Genomic DNA, 24,166 nt, shown 5'->3' with positions numbered 1-24,166 from the left:
ACACACACACACACACACACACACACACACACACACACACACACACCACACACACACACACACACACACACACACACACACACAAATAAAGAGGAACACAGAGGGACTTTTCAAGTGCCCGATTAGTTCAAGGAGCGCATGGTTGTGGTTGTAATATCTCCAGAGTTATTTGTCATTGCCTTGTCAGTGTAATGCTTCAATGGTCGACATTTCACAGCCTGGTCTACACTGTCCTCAGAGCCCCATTAGCTATGTGTGAAGGCAGGCTGGGCCGCTCTGTCAGTCGTGACCAGTGTACCTCGTTAAATGGCTTGGCCGTGGGCAGCAGCACATTTCACCCACGGATTTACTGCCACTGCCAGTAAAATTCAACTGAAAGTTAGCCTGACAAAGGCCCAGCGCAGTAAAACCCTTTTTCCCCCTGAAATTGTGAAAATTATGATAATACCCCTTTAGAGTTGTTTGAAAAGACCGCCTGAAATTTCAGCTTGTTTTGGTGGGATGGAGTTTAGGCTTGCCTGGTGACATCGCCAAGCGGTAAATTAGTTAACAGACCAATAAGAAAGAGAGTTCCAAACCTCAATGCCAATAACAGCTAGTTTTCAGTTTTCCCCTCCCCACTCAGACCACTCCCAGACAGTCCTAGGAATCTATCTTTGCTCGGAAGCTATTTTTATTTATTTCTGACCATAAAGAAAAACCAGTATGGTACTTAATTGCTACCCAGAAATTATTTGATATTGAGATAAAAAAAATGGCTGCATTGGTATCACACACATGGTTGTAGTTGAGGAACAGTGCTGCGATTGCCACACTTTCTCACACTTTCTCGCTACTTCCCCATCTGTTGGTCTCTACTGAATACATGTACCGGTAAGCTATGTTTATTATCTCATTAGCAGTAACCAAGGCCAAGTCCCAAATGGCACCCTATTCCCTATGTAGTGCACTAAGTAGGTAATAGCAGGCCTTTTGGGACACAACCCAAACCTTTTCACACGGTGGGCTATGTAGGTACCACCTATGGAGCTGAAGCTTACTGGTCTGGTGGGGTTTAGGGAGAGCGCTTCCCTGTCCATCACCTGACCCTAGAAGCCTCGCATTCTGCGCCACAGCACATGGTGCACCATCAGCTATCTTGCCCACCCAACCTCCCACGAAAACTACACAAACCTGTGTATGTAAGCTGTATGTACACACACAGACACACTTTGTCTCTATCTCCTATCCATGTCACGGTGTCACCTCACTGCCACCCAGCCACCCTTTGTGACACCCAGTCAGGCCTGGTTGCCTGTAACGGTCGTCGTATATAGTGGACCAAGGCGCAGCGGGTTGAGTGCTCATAGTGACTTTATTAGAACACTGAACAAAACAAGAAAACGATCGAACGCACAGTATTGCAGGCTAACACAGCAGTGCAACAACAACTTCCCACAAAGGGACAGGTGAAAACAGGCTACCTAAGTATGACTCTCAATCAGCAACAACGATGTACAGCTGTTCCTGATTGAGAGCCATACCAGGCCAACACAAAGAAATACACAACATAGACAGATCCTAGAATACGAAACATAGAACATAACCAAAAACCCCGGAATACTCTAAACAAACATGTTTGTGTTTGATGCCATTCCATTTGCTCCATCCCAGCCATTATTATGAGATGTTCTTCCCTCACCAGCCTCCACTGTTCCCCTCTCTCCCCCTGGTTCACTCTCACTGTCTGGGAACGGTGCCTGGCTGGCCATTGGCAGTGATGAATGCAGTCTCAATAAAGTAGCCTATATTATATAGTAGTAAGAATATATTGTATTATATTGCATATATTGCAGGTGTGTGCCTATAGTGATAATAGGGTGTACACAAAGTATGCCCACATCAGGGGCAGCCCCCCTCCCTCTCTCTCACACACCCTGTTAACTCAGAAAGTATGCCCACATCAGGGGCAGCCCCCCTCCCTCTCTCTCACACACCCTGTTAACTCAGATAGGAAATGAAAGCTAGCTGCGGCTTACTGATTTTATCTGTGATGCTTTGCTGTTATATGTATCTGGGGCACATCAGGGGCAGCCCCCCTCCCTCTCTCTCACACACCCTGTTAACTCAGATAGGAAATGAAAGCTAGCTGCGGCTTACTGATTTTATCTGTGATGCTTTGCTGTTATATGTATCTGACCTTCTCAGGTGTTTATGTCCCCAAGTTGGATTGATTATTCCATTTCCACGTTGATGGAGGAATGACAGGAATATACTGAAGAGCCTTTCTACTCTTCACTGAAACCTCTACACTCCTCACATATCTGTAAGTAATGTAATGTAGTAATGTTTGTCCATTATGCCATTTGTCTTAGGCTACATTATCATGAACTCGGTGGTACAATAATCAACAGTAACATACCACAGGGATAGGGATATCCGTTGTAAATGATACAAATCAAATGTCAATTGTAGCTTAAGTTTGACATGAGCACCATTAAAAGCATTCATTAGGCATAACAGGTAAACAACACATATGCCTGTTTTTGAATCTAATACCAATTCTAATACCAATTCTTTCTAATAAAATAGTCACGCAGTGATCAAATGCTCAAGTGGAATTATAATGGCTCATAATGAGGTGTTTGAGCTAAATGTGAGGAAGTGATGTCTTTGTATTTAGTTCAGCACCGTATTGAAAACGTTCCCAAAGATGCCATATGGAGGGGCTTTCACGATCAAGATGACCTGATTGAACTCTATGGAAAGTTATGGAAGTTAGTTGTTAAGAGGAGCACAGAGGCAGCGTATGAATACTTCTCTTTCTTTTCCAAGTCATAGAAGTCAGACCGTTATCAAAGGTGCCATGCTAATAAAATGCCACATCGCCATGACATCAAACAGCTTCTCTGTTGTGAAGTTTACAATACAACAGAACTACCTACAGTTTAGCGCTGTTGTTTACAAACTGGCGGATAATGCAGGCGCTGCAGGTGCAATTCCAGACACAACAAAAGCCTCTCAACAACCTCCCCCACTGCAAAGTCCCGAAACCTCTCGACTCATTTGCTGCCACATCTGTTCCTCAGGGTGAGTAACCTATGAAATGATTTCTGACATTAATGATCACAGGCCTGGTGGATGAGCTGTCTGACATCAATGCTTTTCTGTTCTAGTGTTGACAGGGCAGAGGGATTTAGAGTGATTTCATCTGCTTGACTTCCGGGCTGTAGAGCACTGTAGCGTTCTGAGACTTAGCCGTAGGGTCTGAAACATTTCCTCTGATGGTCTGTCTGCCTCACATCAATAAACTGGTTTATCCACCCACTGTATACTGTATGTCTCAGTGGGTGATCTAGACTGGACTGGAGAGGTTTACAGCCTAACTAAACATGACAGAAATCCACTCAAAACTATTCTTGTGGATATTGTGCTCCCCTTCTAGAGCATTAGCACAATCTTGATCAATTTTGTAGAGCGTAGAATACCAGTTCTGACCAATGATGTGCATTTTCATTATGTACATAAAAGATTGGGAGAGAACAGCTGTGATGCAATTGATGGACAACATGAAAGCCTTATATTAATCCCACTCCCTGCAGCTAAAGACCTCATCTCCAATTCAATACAGTCTGTTTCCCTTCACCTGCTGTGGGCGCTGCCTGGCCTGTGTAACAGACAGAGAGCAGTGAACCTACAGGATCCCCTCCAGGACTTTCTCCGCATCTCTCCCCCGCAGTGCCGACCGGCAGCCTAGAAGTCTCCAGAAGTTTCCCGATTTATGACAGGATCTCATTTCGGGATGAAACAGTTACAGAACTAATGAGTGGATTGTCAGTTATCCAAGACGTTTTGATGGGTTCTGATGAGATTTGCGGCAGCAATTTGGGGTTTGAACCTCTACACCAGTGTCAATAATTGACCTGGTCACGCTAGAACAATTCCTGGAACACCGGCCATGCCTTAATATCCTGGTGTTGCTTACCCTCTAGGATGACTTCTTTGCCCGTCTTCTTCAGGGCCTGCACGGCCTCGTCGTGTGTGGCGTCCCGGAGGTCGGCGCCGTTGACCGACAGGATGGCGTCACCCACGTACAGGGCCTCCGTCTGGTCAGCCGCCAACCCCTTGAAGATCTTCGAGATGAGAATGGGCATTTTGTTCTCTTTTCCACCTGTAAAGTAGGCCGTCATTGTAAGATAAGAATTTGTTCTTAACTGACTTGCCAAGTTAAATAAAGGTTAAATCTAAAAAAATATATATAAAGTAGAGCACATGGCAATGGCTCGGTTCATATCAATGAGACACAGTACGCGTCACGTACAAACTACAAAACCAGATGGTTACCGGGCTTAGATTGTGCCCCTCTCTAAAAGGAGATGGGGTATGAATATAAAATATTGTGGTCTACAGGATTATAATACATACGCTTTATCCGAGGGCTTAAAGTAAGTCCCTTCCCACTGGGCACATTAACATTTGGTTGAGTTGTCAACTAACGTGAATTCAACGTGAAATCAACAAAACATTTCACCATGTCATTGGATTTAGGTTAAAACTTTTTGCAAATCCAATCAGTTTTTCACGTTGATTCGTTGGGTTGAAATGGCGTGGAAACAATGTTGATTCAACCAGTTTTTGCCCAGTGGATCTGATACTAGTGACTAACATTTGAGGTGTTTCTTGGGAATCTTCGAAAGTTTGTTGAAAGTTGTTTAAGAGAAAGGAAAGTAGCAATGCACAAGGAAAGTTTTGCTCCATGGGTGTAGGTACTCTTGAGACTGACTAGATTGAGTGACAGAACAGAGTTCATAGTAAGTACATAAGACTGCATCACTTGCGACAGTGCTCAACGGTTTAATTTGAAAAGCTGAGCAAGGGACAGGTTTCATATTTAGACTGCAGTTGTAGAGAATACGAGGACACCAGTCATCCACTTTGCCTGGCTGCAGTCTCTTCTCTCTAACAAGATAATGAAGGTCAGTTCATAGGCTGATGAATCTGCCACTTCCAGAGGGCCCTTCGTGGGAAATATTGTCAATAATGTCAAGTGCCAGTTGGGTCTCGGCCTTGGGGTGGCTGAGAAATGTTCCCGAAAGTGGATTAAATCAAATTAACTCCGAATATATATTTCAAAGGTTGGCTCCCACGGGCGATTCTACAGATTTAATTAATGCATCGTCTTCTGAGACTAGAGCCAGGTGCCCTCAATAAAAGATGCCGGGGCTGACACACCCATGCATCTCAATCACAGTGGCATCGGCACAGACTGCGACTACCTCCGCTGTCAACATGATCTATGCCTTTTCTGAGTGGGGCTAGCATTGCACGCCAGTGTGACATTTGATGGTTGTTTGTTCAGTGATTGAGATGGAGAAATTATGGCCACCAAATTGAGATTCTGACGCCTGGTGAATTGTGTGGGAGGTGAGAGCAGAAAAAATATCCTCAGTGATTCAATTGATAAAAATAGAACTACCAGATCATGTAATCCCAGACTGTAACATCACCAAATCGAAATCACCAAGGAACAAACTCCAAACAGACTTTTAGATTAGATCATGAACAAATCATTGACAATATGCAATATTGGGCTATATGTCATAAACTACATTTAAGCCAAACAACTTGAATATGTGAAATTCAAAGAAAAAAAAGAAACCACACTTCTATTATTACTTTTTTTGTCTGAATAATTTCCAATCCCCCCTATATATTTTTTGTAAATATATACTGCTCAAAAAAATAAAGGGAACACTTAAACAACACATCCTAGATCTGAATGAAAGAAATAATCTTATTAAATACTTTTTTCTTTACATAGTTGAATGTTCTGACAACAAAATCACACAAAAATAATCAATGGAAATCTAATTTATCAACCCATGGAGGTCTGGATTTGGAGTCACACTCAAAATTAAAGTGGAAAACCACACTACAGGCTGATCCAACTTTGATGTAATGTCATTAAAACAAGTCAAAATGAGGCTCAGTAGTGTGTGTGGCCTCCACGTGCCTGTATGACCTCCCTACAACGCCTGGGCATGCTCCTGATGAGGTGGCAGATGGTCTCCTGAGGGATCTCCTCCCAGACCTGGACTAAAGCATCCGCCAACTCCTGGACAGTCTGTGGTGCAATGTGGCGTTGGTGGATGGAGCGAGACATGATGTCCCAGATGTGCTCAATTGGATTCAGGTCTGGGGAACGGGCGGGACAGTCCATAGCATCAATGCCTTCCTCTTGCAGGAACTGCTGACACACTCCAGCCACATGAGGTCTAGCATTGTCTTGCATTTGGAGGAACCCAGGGCCAACCGCACCAGCATATGGTCTCACAAGGGGTCTGAGGATCTCATCTCGGTACCTAATGGCAGTCAGGCTACCTCTGGCGAGCACATGGAGGGCTGTATCGGCCCCCTAAAGAAATGCCACCCCACACCATGACTGACCCACCGCCAAACCGGTCATGCTGGAGGATGTTGCAGGCAGCATAACGTTCTCCACGGCGTCTCCAGACTCTGTCACGTCTGTCACGTGCCCAGTGTGAACCTGCTTTCATCAGTGAAGAGCACAGGGCGCCAGTGGCGAATTTGCCAATCTTGGAGTTCTCTGGCAAATGCCAAACGTCCTGCACGGTGTTGGGCTGTAAGCACAACCCCCACCTGTGGACGTTGGGCCCTCATACCACCCTCATGGAGTCTGTTTCTGACCGTTTGAGCAGACACATGCACATTTGTGGCCTGCTGGAGGTCATTTTGCAGGGCTCTGGCAGTGCTTCTCCTGCTCCTCCTTGCACAAAGGTGGAGGTAGCGGTCCTGCTGCTGGGTTGTTGCCCTCCTACAGCCTCCTCCACGTCTCCTGATGTACTGGCCTGTCTCCTGGTAGCGCCTCCATGCTCTGGACACTACGCTGACAGACACAGCAAACCTTCTTGCCACAGTTGACATTGATGTGCCATCCTGGATGAGCTGCACTTCCTGAGCCACTTGTGTGGGTTTTAGACTCCGTTTCATGCTACCACTAGAGTGAAAGCACCGCCAGCATTCAAAAGTGACCAACACATCAGCCAGGAAGCATAGGAACTGAGAAGTGGTCTGTGGTCCACACCTGCAGAACCACTCCTTTATTGGGGGTGTCTTGCTAATTGCCTATAATTTCCACCTGTTGTCTATTCCATTTGCACAACAGCATGTGAAATTTATTGTCAATCAGTGTTGCTTCCTAAGTGGACAGTTTGATTTCACAGAAGTGTGATTGACTTGGAGTTACATTGTGTTGTTTAAGTGTTCCCTTTATTTTTTTGAGCAGTGTATATACACAGTATACACAGTACCAGTCAAAAGTTTGGACACACCCACTCATTCCAGAGTTTTTCTTTATTTTTATGTTAAATCAAAACATATTTTAGATTCTTCAAAGTAGTCACCCTTTGCATTGATGACAGCTTTGTACACTCTTGGCATTCTCTCAACCAACTTCACCTGGAATGCTTTTCTAACAGTCTTGAACGAGTTCCCACATATGCTGAGCACTTGTTGGCTGCTTTTCCTTCACTCCGCGGTCCAACTCATCCCAAATCATCTCAATTGGGTTGAGGTTGGGTGATTGTGGAGGCCAGGTCATCTGATGCAGCACTCCATCACTCTCCTTGGTCAAATTGCCCTTACACAGCCTGGAGGTGTGTTGGGTCATTGTCCTGTTGAAAAACAAATGAAAGTCCCACTAAGCGCAAACCAGATGGGATGGCGTATCGCTGCAGAATGCTGTGCTGGTTATGCCTTGAATTCTATATAAATCACAGACAGTGTCACCAGCGAAGCACCCCCACATTATCACAACTCCTCCATGCTTCACGGTGGGAACCACACATGCGGAGATCATCCGTTCACCTAACCTGCGTCTCACAAAGACACGGCGGTTGGAACCAAAAATCTCAAATTTTGACTCATACCAAAGGACAGATTTCCACCGGTCTAATATCCATTGCTCGTGTTTCTTGGCCCAAGCAGGTCTCTTCTTCTTATTGGTGTCCTTTAGTAGTGGTTTCCTTGCAGCAATTCAACCATGAAGTCCTGATTCACGCAGTCTCCTCTGAACAGTTGCTGCTGAGATCTATCTGTTACTTGAACTCTGTGAAGCATTTATTTGGGCTGCAATTTCTGAGGTGCAGTTAACTCGAATGAACTTATCCTCTACAGCAGAGTGTCTTCCTTTTCTGTGGCGGTCCTCATGAGAACCAGTTTCATCATAGCGCTTGATGGTTTTTGTGCCACTTCGTATTATATGTTACGAATTTGCAAAACACACAATAAGTTTTAATTTCGCAAAATGTATAATATGTTACAAATTTGCAAAATGTATGATATGTAACAAATTCTAGCTAAGTGTTTAATGTCAGCTAGCTGGCTAACATAAGCTAGGCTAGAGGTAAGGGTTAAGGTTAGAGTTAAGGTTAGAGTTAGGGTTAAGTTTAGGAGTTAGGTAAAATAGTTAAGGTTAGGGTTAGGGGAAGAGTTAGCTAACATCATAAGTAGTTGCAAAGTGCAATGAACAAAAATATAAATGCAACATGCAAAAAATTCTAAGATTTTTCTGAGTTACAGTTCATATAAGGGAATCAGTCAATTTAAATAAATAAATGATGCCCTAATCTATGAATTTCACATGACTGGGAATACAGATATGCATCTGTTGGTCACAGATACCTTAAAAAAAGGTAGGGGTGTGGATCAGAAAACCAGTCAATATCTGGTGTGACCACTATTTGCCTCACATCTCATTTGCATAGAGTTGAGCAGGCTGTTGATTGTGGCCTATGGAATGTTGTCCCACTCCTTTTCAATAGCTGTCCGAAGTTGCTGGACATTAGCAGGAACTGGAATACGCTGTCGTACACGTCGATCCAGAGCATCCCAAACATGCTAAATAGGTCACATGTCTGGTGAGTAAGCAGGCCATGGAAGAACTGGGACATTTTCAGCTACCAGGAATTGTGTACAGATCTTTGTGCCATGGGACCATGCATTATCATGCTGAAACATAAGGTGATGGCGGCAGATGAATGGCAATGGGACTCAGGATCTCGTCACGGTATCCCTGTGCATTCAAATTGCCATTGTTCATTCTCTGTAGCTTATACATGCCCATAACACAATTCCTCCATCACCATGGGGCACTCTGTTCATAACGTGGACATCAGCAAACCGCTCGCCCACACGACACCATACACGCTGACTGCCATCTGCCCGGTACAGTTGAAACCAATACCCACCCGTGAAAACCACACTTCCCCAGCATGCCAGTGGCCATCAAAGATCAGCATTTGCCCACTGAAGTCGGTTACAACGCCGAACTGCAGTCGGGTCAAGACCCTGGTGAGGACGACCAGCTTCTGAAAGTTTTTGCAGAAATTCTTCGGTTGTGCAAACCCACAGTTTCATCAGCTGTCCGGTTGGCTGGTCTCAGATCTTAAGTTCCGGAACTCCAATTTGAGCAGCAGCAGCTGAAAAATGAGCTCCTACAAATATTGAAATTTACATGGTTTTTAGAGTGAAGTACATCCGAAAAAAGCAAAAGAAAACTGCAAGACTGAATAGGAGAAAAAACAAGCAACAAACAAAGAAGATAGGCTTTTGAAAAATAACTATTTTTCATAAAATTGTAGTTATCTTAGCAAGCTGAATTGTTTACCAGTTGCTAAGCAGTTGCTAGGGACTCTTTTGGAAGAAGCTAGCTAGCTAACGAAGAACAACAAAGAATACCTAGTTAACAGAAGAAAAGAAAGAGAAAATCAGGACAGAAGAAAAAGGATATCAAAGTGAAACAGTTCTCTAAAGACACAGGAGACAATAATACAAGAAACAACACTTCTGTAGCTTGTCAACTATGTGTCTGTCTATCCCTGTTCTCTCCTCTCTGCACAGGCCATACAAACGCTTCACACCGCGTGGCCGCTGCCACTCTAACCTGGTGGTCCCAGCGCGCACGACCCACGTGGAGTTCCAGGTCTCCGGCAGCCTCTGGAACTGCCGGTCTGCAGCCAACAAGGCTGAGTTCATCTCAGCCTATGCTACCCTCCAGTCCCTAGACTTCCTGGCGCTGACGGAAACATGGATTACCACAGATAACACTGCTACTCCTACTGCTCTCTCTTCGTCTGCCCACGTGTTCTCGCATACCCCTAGAGCATCGAGCCAGCGGGGTGGTGGCACTGGAATCCTCATCTCTCCCAAGTGGACATTCTCTCTTTCTCCCCTGACCCATCTGTCTATCTCCTCATTTGAATTCCATGCTGTCACAGTTACCAGCCCTTTCAAGCTTAACATCCTTATCATTTATCGCCCTCCAGGTTCCCTTGGAGAGTTCATCAATGAGCTTGACGCCTTGATAAGTTCCTTTCCTGAGGATGGCTCACCTCTCACAGTTCTGGGTGACTTTAACCTCCCCACGTCTACCTTTGACTCATTCCTCTCTGCCTCCTTCTTTCCACTCCTCTCCTCTTTTGACCTCACCCTCTCACCTTCCCCCCCTACTCACAAGGCAGGCAATACGCTTGACCTCATCTTTACTAGATGCTGTTCTTCCACTAATCTCATTGCAACTCCCCTCCAAATCTCCGACCACTACCTTGTATCCTTTTCCCTCTTGCTCTCATCCAACACTTCTCACTCTGCCCCTACTCGGATGGTATTGCGCCGTCCCAACCTTCGCTCTCTCTCTCCCGCTACTCTCTCCTCTTCCATCCTATCATCTCTTCCCTCTGCTCAAACCTTCTCCAACCTATCTCCTGATTCTGCCTCCTCAACCCTCCTCTCCTCCCTTTCTGCATCCTTTGATTTTCTCTGTCCCCTATCCTCCAGGCCGGCTCGGTCCTCCCCTCCTGCTCCGTGGCTCGACGACTCACTACGAGCTCACAGAACAAGGCTCCGGGCAGCCGAGCGAAAATGGAGGAAAACTCGCCTCCCTGCGGACCTGGCATCCTTTCACTCACTCCTCTCTACATTCTCCTCTTCTGTCTCTGCTGCTAAAGCCACTTTCTACCACTCTAAATTCCAAGCATCTGCCTCTAACCCTAGGAAGCTCTTTGCTACCTTCTCCTCCCTCCTGAATCCTCCTCCCCCTCCCCCCCTCCTCCCTCTCTGCGGATGACTTCGTCAACCATTTTGAAAAGAAGGTTGACGATATCCGATCCTCGTTTGCTAAGTCAAACGACACCGCTGGTCCTGCTCACACTGCCCTACCCTGTGCTTTGTCCTCTTTCTCCCCTCTCTCTCCAGATGAAATCTCGTGTCTTGTGACGGCCGGCCGCCCAACAACCTGCCCACTTGACCCTATCCCCTCCTCTCTTCTCCAGACCATTTCCGGAGACCTTCTCCCCTTCCTCACCTCGCTCATCAACTCATCCTTGACCGCTGGCTACGTCCCTTCCGTCTTCAAGAGAGCGAGAGTTGCACCCCTTCTGAAAAAACCTACACTCGATCCCTCCGATGTCAACAACTACAGACCAGTATCCCTTCTTTCTTTTCTCTCCAAAACTCTTGAACGTGCCGTCCTTGGCCAGCTCTCCTGCTATCTCTCTCAGAATGACCTTCTTGATCCTAATCAGTCAGGTTTCAAGACTGGGCATTCAACTGAGACTGCTCTTCTCTGTGTCACGGAGGCTCTCCGCACTGCTAAAGCTAACTCTCTCTCCTCTGCTCTCATCCTTCTAGACCTATCTGCTGCCTTTGATACTGTGAACCATCAGATCCTCCTCTCCACCCTCTCCGAGTTGGGCATCTCCGGCGCGGCCCACGCTTGGATTGCGTCCTACCTGACAGGTCGCTCCTACCAGGTGGCGTGGCGAGAATCTGTCTCCGCACCATGCGCTCTCACCACTGGTGTCCCCCAGGGCTCTGTTCTAGGCCCTCTCCTATTCTCGCTATACACCAAGTCACTTGGCTCTGTCATATCCTCACATGGTCTCTCCTATCATTGCTATACAGACGACACACAATTAATCTTCTCCTTTCCCCCTTCTGATAACCAGGCGGCGAATCGCATCTCTGCATGTCTGTCAGACATATCAGTGTGGATGACGGATCACCAGCTCAAGCTGAACCTCGGCAAGACGGAGCTGCTCTTCCTCCCGGGGAAGGACTGCCCCTTCCATGATCTCGCCATCACGGTTGACAACTCCCTTGTGTCCTCCTCCCAGAGTGCTAAGAACCTTGGCGTGATCCTGGACAACACCCTGTCGTTCTCCACTAACATCAAGGCGGTGACCCGATCCTGTAGGTTCATGCTCTACAACATTCGCAGAGTACGACCCTGCCTCACACAGGAAGCGGCGCAGGTCCTAATCCAGGCACTTGTCATCTCCCGTCTGGATTACTGCAACTCGCTGTTGGCTGGGCTCCCTGCCTGTGCCATTAAACCCCTACAACTCATCCAGAACGCCGCAGCCCGTCTGGTGTTCAACCTTCCCAAGTTCTCTCACGTCACCCCGCTCCTCCGCTCTCTCCACTGGCTTCCAGTTGAAGCTCGCATCCGCTACAAGACCATGGTGATTGCCTACGGAGCTGTGAAGGGAACGGCACCTCCATACCTTCAGGCTCTGATCAGGCCCTACACCCAAACAAGGGCACTGCGTTCATCCACCACTGGCCTGCTGGCCCCCCTACCTCTGAGGAAGCACAGTTCCCGCTCAGCCCAGTCAAAACTGTTCGCTGCTCTGGCACCCCAATGGTGGAACAAGCTCCCTCACGACGCCAGGACAGCGGAGTCAATCACCACCTTCCGGAGACACCTGAAACCCCACCTCTTTAAGGAATACCTAGGATAGGATAAAGTAATCCTTCTAACCCCCCCCCCCCCCCCCCTTAAAAGATTTAGATGCACTATTGTAAAGTGGTTGTTCCACTGGATATCATAAGGTGAATGCACCATTTTGTAAGTCGCTCTGGATAAGAGCGTCTGCTAAATGACTTAAATGTAATGTAATGTAATGATCCCGCAGGTGAGGAAGCCGGATGTGGAGGTCCTGGGCCGGTTGTGGTCTGCGATTGTGAGGCCGGTTGTACATAGTGCCAAATTCTCTAAAACGACATTGCAGGAGGCTTATGGTAGAGAAATTAACATTCAATTCGCTGGCAACAAATCTGGTGGACATTCCTGCAGTCAGCATGCCAATTGCAAGCACCCTCAAAACTTGAGACATCTGTGGCATTGTGTTGTGTGACAAAACTGCACATTTCTGAGTGGCCTTTTACTGCCCCCAGCACAAGGTGCACCTGTGTAATGATCATGCGGTTTAATCAGCTTCTTGATATGTCATACTTGTCAGGTGGATGAATTATATTGGCAAGGCAGAAATGCTCACTAACAGGAATGTAAACAAATTTGTGCACAAAATTTGAGAGAAATAAGCATTTTGTGCGAATGCAACATTTTTGGGATCTTTTATTTCAGCTCATGAAACATTGGACCAACACTTTACATGTTGCATTTATATTTTTGTTCTTTAGTGTTGCTAAAAAGTATTAAGTAGTTGAAAAGTTGCTAATTAGCTAAAAGGCTAAAGTTGTCCGTTATAAGATTCGACATTCTCGTTATACACCTGCCCATCCACCCCAACCAACCACCCTACTTTCGTTTTTCTTAAGGCAAAACATCGGTCTTATGTAACCATACCAAATGTAACATATAATACTAATTTGAGTGTCTCGGATTTACATTTACTTCTAGTCTATGAGACCGGAAAACGAGGGCCCCAATTGTGTTTCGCTTTGTTACCCTTGAGGGATACAACCAATGCTTATTCAAACTGACTAACTATTTAACATAAGAGTTGTTGCATGAGCTGAACATCTGAGTTGTGCACTAATTTCTACACATCGGTCTACTTCTACCCATCGTACAGTATTTAGTGTCAAAACCAACTTTAGGCCTCAAGCCTATCCAGCCTTAAATGCACTTCGGCCCTTTGGACCAAACGCAAGGTCGACTCCATGCCTCCCTCCACCGAACCAGGGTGGGCTTCTGAAAATAAACATCCCAGACAGACCGCTCCACTGCCATAAAATAGCTTTCATCTCAGGCCAATGACAACTGCATTCTGGGAGCTTCTTGTCAGCTGTTCGCATTGTGGTGTCAGCTGGCCGCCTCCTGCCTTTTGCTCGCGCTCTCTCGGCTTGACGTGGCAGCGCCACTCTGTCGAGACAGTGGGGAGTCACGGGTTGGTGGTCGGTTTCACTTATTTAAACAGTGCCAATTGATTTTCAAAGCCTCAAAAAAATAAATGTATGTCATTAAATGTTTGTCATTAGGGGGACTCATTTTGTAAAAGGGGGCTGAAACTAATACAACACCAGCCACATCATTCCTGCCAAACGGTGAAGCATTTTGCATTGCAGTAGGTCCAGGCCATCTATCAAAATGGACCACTGTCCTGGGCAGGTTGCCAGAGCGATGAGACGGTCTATGTATACATGTAGACCTTCCAGGAGTTAAATCTCACACACCACTTTATTCTCTATAATATTGCATTATTTACAACAGCCATGATAAACACAACCATTGATGTTTAATGATGGTGCGTTTTACACAGTACCAGTTAAAAGTTTGGACACACCTACTCATTTAAGGGTTTTTCTTTATTTTTACTATTTTCTACATTGTAGAATAATAGTGAAGACATCAAAACTATGAAATATCACATATGGAATCATGTTGTAACCAAAAAAAGTGTCATTGTCCTGTTGAAAACCAAATGACAGTCCCACTAAGCGCAAAGCAGATGGGATGGCGTATCGCTGCAGAATACTGTTGTAGCCATGCTGGTTAAGTGTACCTTGAATTCTAAATAAATCACAGACAGTGTCACCAGCAAAGCATCCCTACACCATTATACCTCCTCCTCCATGCCTCACGTGGGAAACACACATGATGAGATCATCCATTCACAAAGACACAGAGGTTGGAAGCAAAAATCTCAAATTTGGACTCATCAGACCAAAGGACAGATTTCCACCGGTCTAATGTTCATTGCTCGTATTTCTTGGACCAAGCAATTCTCTTATTATTATTGGTGTTCTTTAGTAATGGTTTCTTTGCAGCAATTTGACCATGAAGGCTTGATTCACACAGTCTCCTCTGAACAGTTGATGTTAAGATGTGTCTATTACTTGAACTCTGTGAAGCACTTATTTGGGCTGCAATTTCTGAGGTGCAGTTAACTCTAATGAACTGATCCTCTGCAGCAGAGGTAACTCTGTGTCTTCCTTTCCTGTTGCGTTCCTCATGAGAGCCAGTTTCATCATAGCTCTTGATGGTTTTGCAACTGCACTTTCCGGATTTACTGACCTTCATGTCTTAAAGTAATGATTGACTGTCGTTTCTCTTTGAGCTGTTCTTGCCATTATATGGAATTGGTCTTTTACCAAATAGGGCTATCTTCTGTACACCACCCCTACCTTGTCACAACACAACTGATTGGCTCAAACACATTAAGAAGGAAAGAAATTCCACAAATTAACTTTTAACAAGGCACACCTGTTAATTGAAATGCATTCCAGGTGACTACCTCAAGCAGTTGTTTGAGAGAATGCCAAGAGTGTGCAAAGCTGTCATCAAGGCAAAGGGTGGATACTTTGAAGAATCTCAAATATAAACACTTCTTTGGTTACAACATGATTCCATATGTTATTTCATAGTTTTGATGTCTTCACTATTAGTCTACAATGTAGAAAAAAAATTAAATAAAGAAAAACATGAGTAGGTGTGTCCAAACTTTTGACTGGCACTGTATTGTCATTGGCTATACTGAGTAATTTTCTTAACCAGCTTTGCTGCTGTTTTAACTGAGCACAGGTACAGTGCCTTGCAAAAATATTCACCCCCTTGGCGTTTTTCCTACTTTGTTGCATTACAACCTGTAATTGAAATCGATTTTGAATTGGAGTTCATGTAATGGACATACACAAAATAGTCCAAATTGGTGAAGTGAAATGAAAAAAATAACTTGTTTAAAAAAATGTAAAACGGAAAAGTGGTGCGTGCATATGTATTCACCCCCTTTGCTATGAAGCCTCTAAATAGATCTGGTGCACCCAATTACCGTCAGAAGTCACATAATTAGTTAAATAAAGTCCACCTGTGTGCAATCTAAGTGTCACATGATCTGTCACATGATCTCATTACATATACACCTGTTCTGAAAGGCCTCAGAGTCTGCAACACCACCAAGCAAGGGGCACCATGAAGACGAAGGAGCTCTCCAAATAGGTCAGGAACAAAGTTGTGGAGAAATACAGATCAGGGTTGGGTTATAAAAAAATTACCGAAACTTTGAACATCCCACTGAGCACCATTAAATCCATTATTAAAGAATGGAAAGAATATGGCACCACAACAAATCTGCCACGGACCAGGCAAGAAGGGCATTAATCAGAGAGGCAACAAAGAGACCAAACATAAACCTGAAGGAGCTGCAAAGCTCCACATCGGAGATTGGAGTATCTGTCCATAGGACCACTTTAAGCCGTACACTCCACAGAACTGGGCTTTATGGAAGAGTGGGCAGAAAAAAGCCATTGCTTAAAGAAAAAAATAAGCAAAGTGTTCACCAAAAGGCATGTGGGAGACTCCCCAAACATATGGAAGAAGGTACTCTGGTCAGACGAGACTAAAATGTTGCTTTTTGGCCATCAAGGAAAATACCATATCTAGGGCAAACCCAACACCTTTCATCACTCCGAGAACACCATCCCCACAGTGAAGCATGGTAGTGACAGCATCATGCTGTGGGGGTGTTTTTCATCGCAGGGACTGGGAAACTGGTCAGAATTGAAGGAATGATGGATGGCGCTAAATACAAGGAAATTCTTGAGGGAAACCTGTTTCAGTCTTCCAGAGATTTGAGACTGGGATGGAGGTTCATCTTCCAGCAGGACAATGACCCTAAGCGTACTGCTAAAGCAACACTCAAGTGGTTTAAGGGGAAACATTTAAATGTCTTGGAATGGCCTAGTCAAAGCCCAGACCTCAATCCAATTGAGCATCTGTGGTATGACTTAAAGATTGCTGTACACCAGCAGAACCCATCCAACTTAAAGGAGCTGGAGCAGTTTTCCCTCAAAGAATGGGCAAAAATGGTTAGATGTGCCAAGCTTATAGCGACATACTCCAAGAGACTTGCAGCTGTAATTGCTGCAAAAGGTGCCTCTACAAAGTATTGTTTCACAATGAAAAATATTTTGCATCTTTAAAGTGGTAGGCATGTTGTCACGTCTGTCTGAAGAATGGGACCAAGGCGCAGCGTGTATATCGTTCCACATATTATTATAACAGTGAAACTATGCAAGACATATAAATAACTAAATAAACAAAACAACAAATCGTGACGAAGAGGTGCAACATACACTAACTCAAAACAATCTCCCACAAACCCAGGTGGGAAAAACAACCACTTAAATATGATCCCCAATTAGAGACAACGATGACCAGCTGCCTCTAATTGGAGATCATCCCAAAAAACAACAACATAGAAATACAACAACTAGAACCCCACATAGAAATACATAAACTAGACAAAAACCCCAACATAGAAAAAATAAACTAGAACCAATATAGACATAAATAAACTAGACAAAACCCTCTGTCACGCCCTGACCTACTCTACCATAGAAAAATAAAAGCTTTCTATGGTCAGGACGTGACGCATGTTTGGTAAATCAAATGATACAAAACCCCAAAAAATACATTTTAATTCCAGGTTGTAAGGCAACAAAATAGGAAAAATGCCAAGGGGCTGAATACTTTCGCAAGCCACTGTATGTCACTCTGTGTTTCATAATTGTCCTTATATTCGCAAGAGGCTGAATGTTTCTCACTGGAGAGCATCCGAGTGAACAAAACAGCACCCCTCTGTCTCTGTATGTGTAGGCCATCTATGTGATGCTGTCTGGCCAAAAAGAGTATGACATTGCTGCCGCCGTAAGATTGAATGCAAGAGAAGCCAGCAAGCATTTGGCATACCTCGATAAAAAAAGTATAAAATAACAGCCAATCAGCATTGAGCTAAACTGAGCAAGCTTAACTGTGAATGGTCCTGGCGCACCCAAAAAAAAGTGTCAAGGGAAGCCAGATTGGATTTGGCTTCAATCGAATCACATCACATAGCCATATGTCATTGACAGAAATAACTTGAATTGTTGCATCTCTTTGTGTTGTTGTCATCCTGTGGCTAGCTAGCTTGCTAAAATTGGTCCTTTCCTAAATAAGCCATGGATGGAGATAGGGTTTTACTTAATTCTCCATTCTGGGCAATGATTATAACGGCGATTCTGATACAATCATAAATTCATACATTGTGCCCCTGGCCTGAGAACATGGAAGTTCAATATGTACCTAGATGTAGAAGGCTAATGTTAACTAGCCAACGTTGCCCATGAAAGGAAGTTAGGCTAGTGAGCAAGCATTTTAGCCAGGTAGCCTAGGACAACAAAAAATAAAAGCGTGTAGTGTATGACAGAGTCATAGACCATTTCGTCAACATGAAAGAGAGGAGGATGGCATTGGCATTTCTCTACAAGTAGGGTGAGTCAACATGTTTTTCTACTTGCACAAATGCACGCACAAAAACACACACACAGAAATCATAAACATGGACAGCCACGTCATATTTAGCTTACATTGATTGGACAAAATTATTTTTGGTATCTTGTAGTTGTCACTAGAGGTCGACCGATTAATCAGAATGGCCGATTAATTAGGGCCGATTTCAAGTTTTCACAACAATCGGTAACCTCAATTTTTGGACACCGATCATGGCCGATTTCATTGCAGTCCACGAGGAGACTGCGTGGCAGGCTGACTACCTGTTATGCCAGTGCAGCAAGGAGCCAAGGTAAGGTGCTAGCTAGCATTAAACGTATCTTATAAAAACAATCAATCTTAACATAATCACTAGTTAACTACACATGGTTGATGATATTACTAGTTTATCTAGCTAGTCCTGCCTTGCATATAATCGATGCAGTGCCTGTTAATTTATCATTGAATCATAGCCTACTTCGCCAAACGGGTGATTTAACAAGCGCATTCGCGAAAAAAGCACTGTCGTTGCTCCAATGTGTACCTAACCATAAACATCAACGCCTTTCTTAAAATCAATACTCAAGTATATATTTTTAAACCTGCATATTTAGTTAATATTGCCTGTTCTCATGAATTTCTTTTAACTAGGGAAATTGTGTCACTTCTCTTGCGTTCTGTGCAACAGAGTCAGGGTATATGCAGCAGTTTGGGCCGCCTGGCTCGTTGAGAACTGTGTGAGGACTATTTCTTCCTAACAAAGACAGCCAACTTCGCCAAACGGGGGATGATTTAACAAAAGCGCATTTGCGAAAAAAGCACAATCATTGCACGAATGTGCCTAACTATAAACATCAATGCCTTTCTTAAAATCAATACACAGAAGTATTTTTTTTTAACCTGCATATTTAGTTAAAAGAAATCCAAGTTAGCAGGCAATATTAAACTAGGGAAATTGTGTCACTTCGCTTGCGTTCATTGCATGCAGAGTCAGGGTATATGCAACAGTTTGGGCCGCCTGGCTCGTTGCGAACTAATTTGCGGGAATTTTACGTAATTAGGACATAATATTGAAGGTTGCGCAATGTAACAGGAATATTTAGACTTATGGATGCCACCTGCTAGATAAAATACGGAACGGTTCCGTATTTCACTGAAAGAATAAACGTTTTGTTTTCGAAATGATAGTTTCCGGATTTGATCATATTAATGACCTAAGGCTCGTATTTCTGTGTGTTATGTTATAATTAAGTCTATGATTTGATATTTGATAGAGCAGTCTGACTGAGCGGTGGTAGGCAGCAGCAGGCTCGTAAGCATTCATTCAAACAGCACTTTTGTGCGTTTTCCAGCAGCTCTTCGCTGTGCTTCAAGCATTGAGCTGTTTATGACTTCAAGCCTATCAACTCCTGAGATTAGGCTGGTGTAACCGATGTGAAATGGCTAGCTAGTTAGCGGGGTGCGCGCTAATAGCATTTCAATCAGTGTCGTCACTCACTCTGAGACCTTGAAGTAGTTGTTCCCCTTGCTCTGCAAGGGCCGCTGCTTTTGTGGAGCGATGGTAATGATGCTTCAAGGGTGGCTGTTGTTGATGTGTTCCTGGTTCGAGCCCAGGTAGGGGTGAGGAGAGGGACGGAAGCTATACTGTTACACTGGCAATACTAAAGTGCCTATAAGAACATCCAATAGTCAAAGGTATATGAAATAGGTATATGAAATACAAATGGTATAGAGAGAAATAGTCCTATAATTCCTATAATAACTACAACCTAAAACTTCTTACCTGGGAATATTGAAGACTCATGTTAAAAGGAACCACCAGCTTTCATATGTTCTCATGTTCTGAGCAAGGAACTTAAACGTTAGCATTTTTACATGGCACATATTGCACTTTTACTTTCTTCTCCAACACTTTGTTTTTGCATTATTTAAACCAAATTGAACATGTTTCATTATTTATTTGAGGCTAAATTGATTTTATTGATGTATTATATTAAAATAAAAGTGTTCATTCAGTATTGTTGTAATTGTCATTATTACAATTTAAATAAATAAATACATATCGGCTGATTAATCGGCATCGGCTAATGGGTCCTCCAATAATCGGTCGACCTCTAGTTGTCACTGTGTTAGACTAAGCATAGGTGATTTGATTATGTTGAAATGTTGAAGTTGAAATGGTTTTGGACTAGTGCAGGCAGCCCCTATTTTCTTTGCGACTTGTGGTAACTCTCCATGGTTCTAAATCAATAGTTATTTATTAGTCCGAAAATGTCGGAAACATTAACTTGCTTGACCTTGCTGTTGATCATGTAACTGTTTGTTACATGCAATATGCTTTGTGGACTTCTCTGGACAGAGGTTGCGCTCCGGTTTTGTGATGAAACAAAGGTGTCGTTGAATTTATTCTGCCACTCTTTTCTTTTGTCTCGGCCTTATGCCTATATATCACAGCACAAGGCATATGAACTAACAGGTTATCGAGCAAACATCACAGTTATCACAACACATAGCTTGTAATATGGCTTTTTTTCTGGCTTGGCTTCCCCAGGGATTTTTACCCACACACCGCTATTGCTCTTCACAAACAAACAAACAAACAAGCACACACCTTCTTAAGCTCAAACAGGAGTAGGGATGTATTCTTAGAAATACTGTATTTTCAGCATGAGACCTCAAAAGTCTTGCTTTTCCTACAAGCATGTTCCATCACCTTATCTGATTGCATGTGCATACTACAATGGTGTACAATGAATAGTCATGAGGCTACATTAGATTTAAAGGGTGTGTCTCCAAGGGTTTTTGTTGACCTGCTTTTCCATCGCGATCATGCAGGAAGCAGTTAGATGATTTGTTTCCTAATCACAAGTTTGAGCCATAACGTTGACTGTGGAATACTCCAAAAAGACCATGGGATACACAGTGTACAAAACATTAGGAACACCTTCCTAATATTGAGTTGCACCCCTTTTGCCCTCAGAACAGCCTCAATTCGCCGGGCCACGAACTCTACAAGGTGTCAAAACAGTTCCACAGGGATGCTGGCCCATGTTGTGTCAAGTTGGCTGGATGTCCTTTGGGTGGTGGACCATTCTTGATACACACAGGAAACTGTTGAGCGTGAAAAACCCAGTACTGCTGCAGTTCTTGGCACCTACTACCATACCCTGTTTAAAGGCACTTAAATCTTTTGTCTTACACATTCACCCTCTGAATGGCACACATACACAATCCACATGTCAATTGTCTCAAGGCTTAAAAGTCCTTCTTTAATCTGTCTCCTCCCCTTCATCTACACCGATTGAAGTGGATTTAACAGGTGACAACAAAAAGTGATCATAGCTTTCACCTGGATTCACCTGGTCAGTCTATGTCGTGGAAAGAGCTGGTGTTCCTAATGTTTTGTACATTCAGTATACATGGAGACATTTTGATGCTGGTAATAACTTGTGAACACAATAATTAAAAGAAAGCAGGTCACCTAATAAATAGATGTCCTAATTCAATTAGATATGCAGACCTTACTTTTGTGATGTAGCAGTAGTGCCATATGATCTTAAATGTCAGCTTTTTGTATGGACATTAGGCTCCTAATTCCCATGGGACTACATTAGGCAACATTTCACTCCCATGACATCATGTAACTATTTCACAGTGGTGCTTGTATAACATCAGCTCTTATTTGTATATGAAGAGTTTACTATATGCCATTATTGCACAGCAGCATGGCAGATAGGCTACCTTTCTCTTGAAGTTACCATGCATCCTGACAAACTTTCTCGGTAGGCTATATTCACCCTATCATAACATGTTCAGGGAGAGAATCAGGTCATCAAAATAACATTTTGAGAAATAGAGTTGGTTGCACGGTTTACTGGAATAGCTTCCAATAGCTTTATTGGTGAGAACAGTTTGAGATGTTTTTACAAAAGGTTCCGCTGTCTACTGCACTACAGCATGAAACAGCCTAGTCTAGTGCACTACAGAATGGCCTTTTCTCAATTATTAAGCGAATGGAAGAGTGTCCTCCCCTCCTCGATAGACACCTTTCATCTATGATAGTCATGTGTATCCTACCCAAGTCCTTCCTGGAAGAGTTTTTAAATCTGCCACACCTCATTTGAATCAGCTTTTGTTTTGTGTGAGGAGAAAAACATGTACACGTTTAAAAACGATATGCTACTTATCATTTTATCTATAAAATGTCTTGTAAAACAAATATTATTATGAATTTTTGTATCACTTTACACATTTATTTTGGGATTTCACCCTGTAAATGAAATTTGCCTGATGACAACCAAGTCTCATTTCATACAAGCGCATTTTCGCCCACGTTCATTCTCGCCACCTCTCCTCGATTACCTTCAAACGGAGGCGAGAGGACTGAGGAAAGAGGACGCAGGAGTTGAATAAATCCAAATGAGAAAAGGCCCATGGAAAAACTTCAACCCAATTACTGACCTTCGAAGAGTTGAAGTCTTCGGTGAGGGATGTTGCTACTTTCTGCATTTACTTTTAGTAAAGTCCAACGCAAGTGTCGAGTAGCTTACATTGTTAAACTTGAAAAAAACTGACCAAATAAATGTTTTAGAGAGTGTCATTTGATTACGCACTACATTGAACCTACCTTTAATACTAATTCCAAGTCCTCCCACATCTTGCTTGGTAACTCGCACCGTGCGCTTAACATTGGTGATTGTTTCTGGGACCGGAGAGGAGCTGAGGTTGGCTGGGTCTCCGTTAATGGCACCGGCGGGAGTTGGGTTGGGTTTAACTATGTCTTCGGCGACCTCTCCGGGGCTCACGGTTAAAGTCTCCTCCGTAAGTGTGGCTAATACACGGATCCAACGGTCCACGGTAACTCGAAGTTCTAACAGTCCTGTTTTCTGTGCCTTCATTGTGGCAGCCATGTTCAAAACATTCCTGGAATAACTCTAGACGGGTTGGCACTCGGTAGTCGTGTAAAGAGATAGGGGTGGGGGAGATGCCAAGAGACGCAGCCCCCTCCTCCAACTCTCTCACTCTATCTCTCTCTCCTCTTCCAAGAGGTTTAGCCTAGTACTCTCTCCCAAGTATTGAAGTTAATTGAGCACAATACGATTAGCAAAGATAAAGGGGAGATTTTTTTCATTAATTAACTAAGTTTAAGCAGTGGCCAACATACTTTTTATCAGTGGTGGAAAAAGTACCCAATTCTAAAAGTAAAGATATCTTAACAGAGAATGACTCAAGTAAAAATGAAAGTCACCCTGTAAAATACTACTTGAGTAAAAGTATAAAAGTATTTGGTTTTAAATATACTTAAGTATATATACAAAAGTAAATGTAATTCAAGTATCAAAAGTAAAAGTATAAAAAATGACAATTTTTTTATATAAAACAAACCAGATGGCATAATTTTTATTTTGTTATTTTTATTTACGGATAACCAGTGGCACACTCCAACACTCAGACAGCATTTATAAACGAAGCATGTTTGTTTAGTGAGTCCGCCAATCAGGATTACGAGGGATACAGTTGAAGTCGGAAGTTTACATACACCTTAGCCAAATACATTTAAACTCAGTTTTTCACAATTCCTGACATTTAATCCTAGTAAATATTCCCTGTCTTAGG

At 43.5% G+C, this 24,166-nt stretch overlaps 1 protein-coding gene across 2 annotated transcripts in view; it reads right to left on the bottom strand.

Annotated features, from left to right (window-relative positions):
- The window catches only part of LOC106565276 (alpha-1-syntrophin), a 77,197-nt gene extending 53,651 nt beyond the window's left edge, over window positions 1–23,546 (bottom strand). The window contains exons 1-2 of one of the 2 annotated variants that reach the window (XM_014132207.3): window positions 23,178–23,546; window positions 3,965–4,150 (exon numbers count right to left, since the gene is read on the bottom strand). In XM_014132207.3, the coding sequence (XP_013987682.1) occupies window positions 3,965–4,150; window positions 23,178–23,460 (469 nt within the window). In that variant the 5' untranslated portion in view covers window positions 23,461–23,546. The remainder of the gene's footprint in view (window positions 1–3,964; window positions 4,151–23,177) is intronic. The other variant, XM_014132208.3, reaches the window with a different exon arrangement.
- Between the last annotated feature and the right edge of the window lie 620 nt (window positions 23,547–24,166).

The sequence above is a fragment of the Salmo salar genome, chromosome 12, assembly GCF_965601325.2.
Source record: "Salmo salar chromosome 12, fSalSal1, whole genome shotgun sequence".
Lineage (NCBI taxonomy): Eukaryota > Metazoa > Chordata > Actinopteri > Salmoniformes > Salmonidae > Salmo > Salmo salar.
This window is presented reverse-complemented; position numbering and strand designations above follow the sequence as displayed.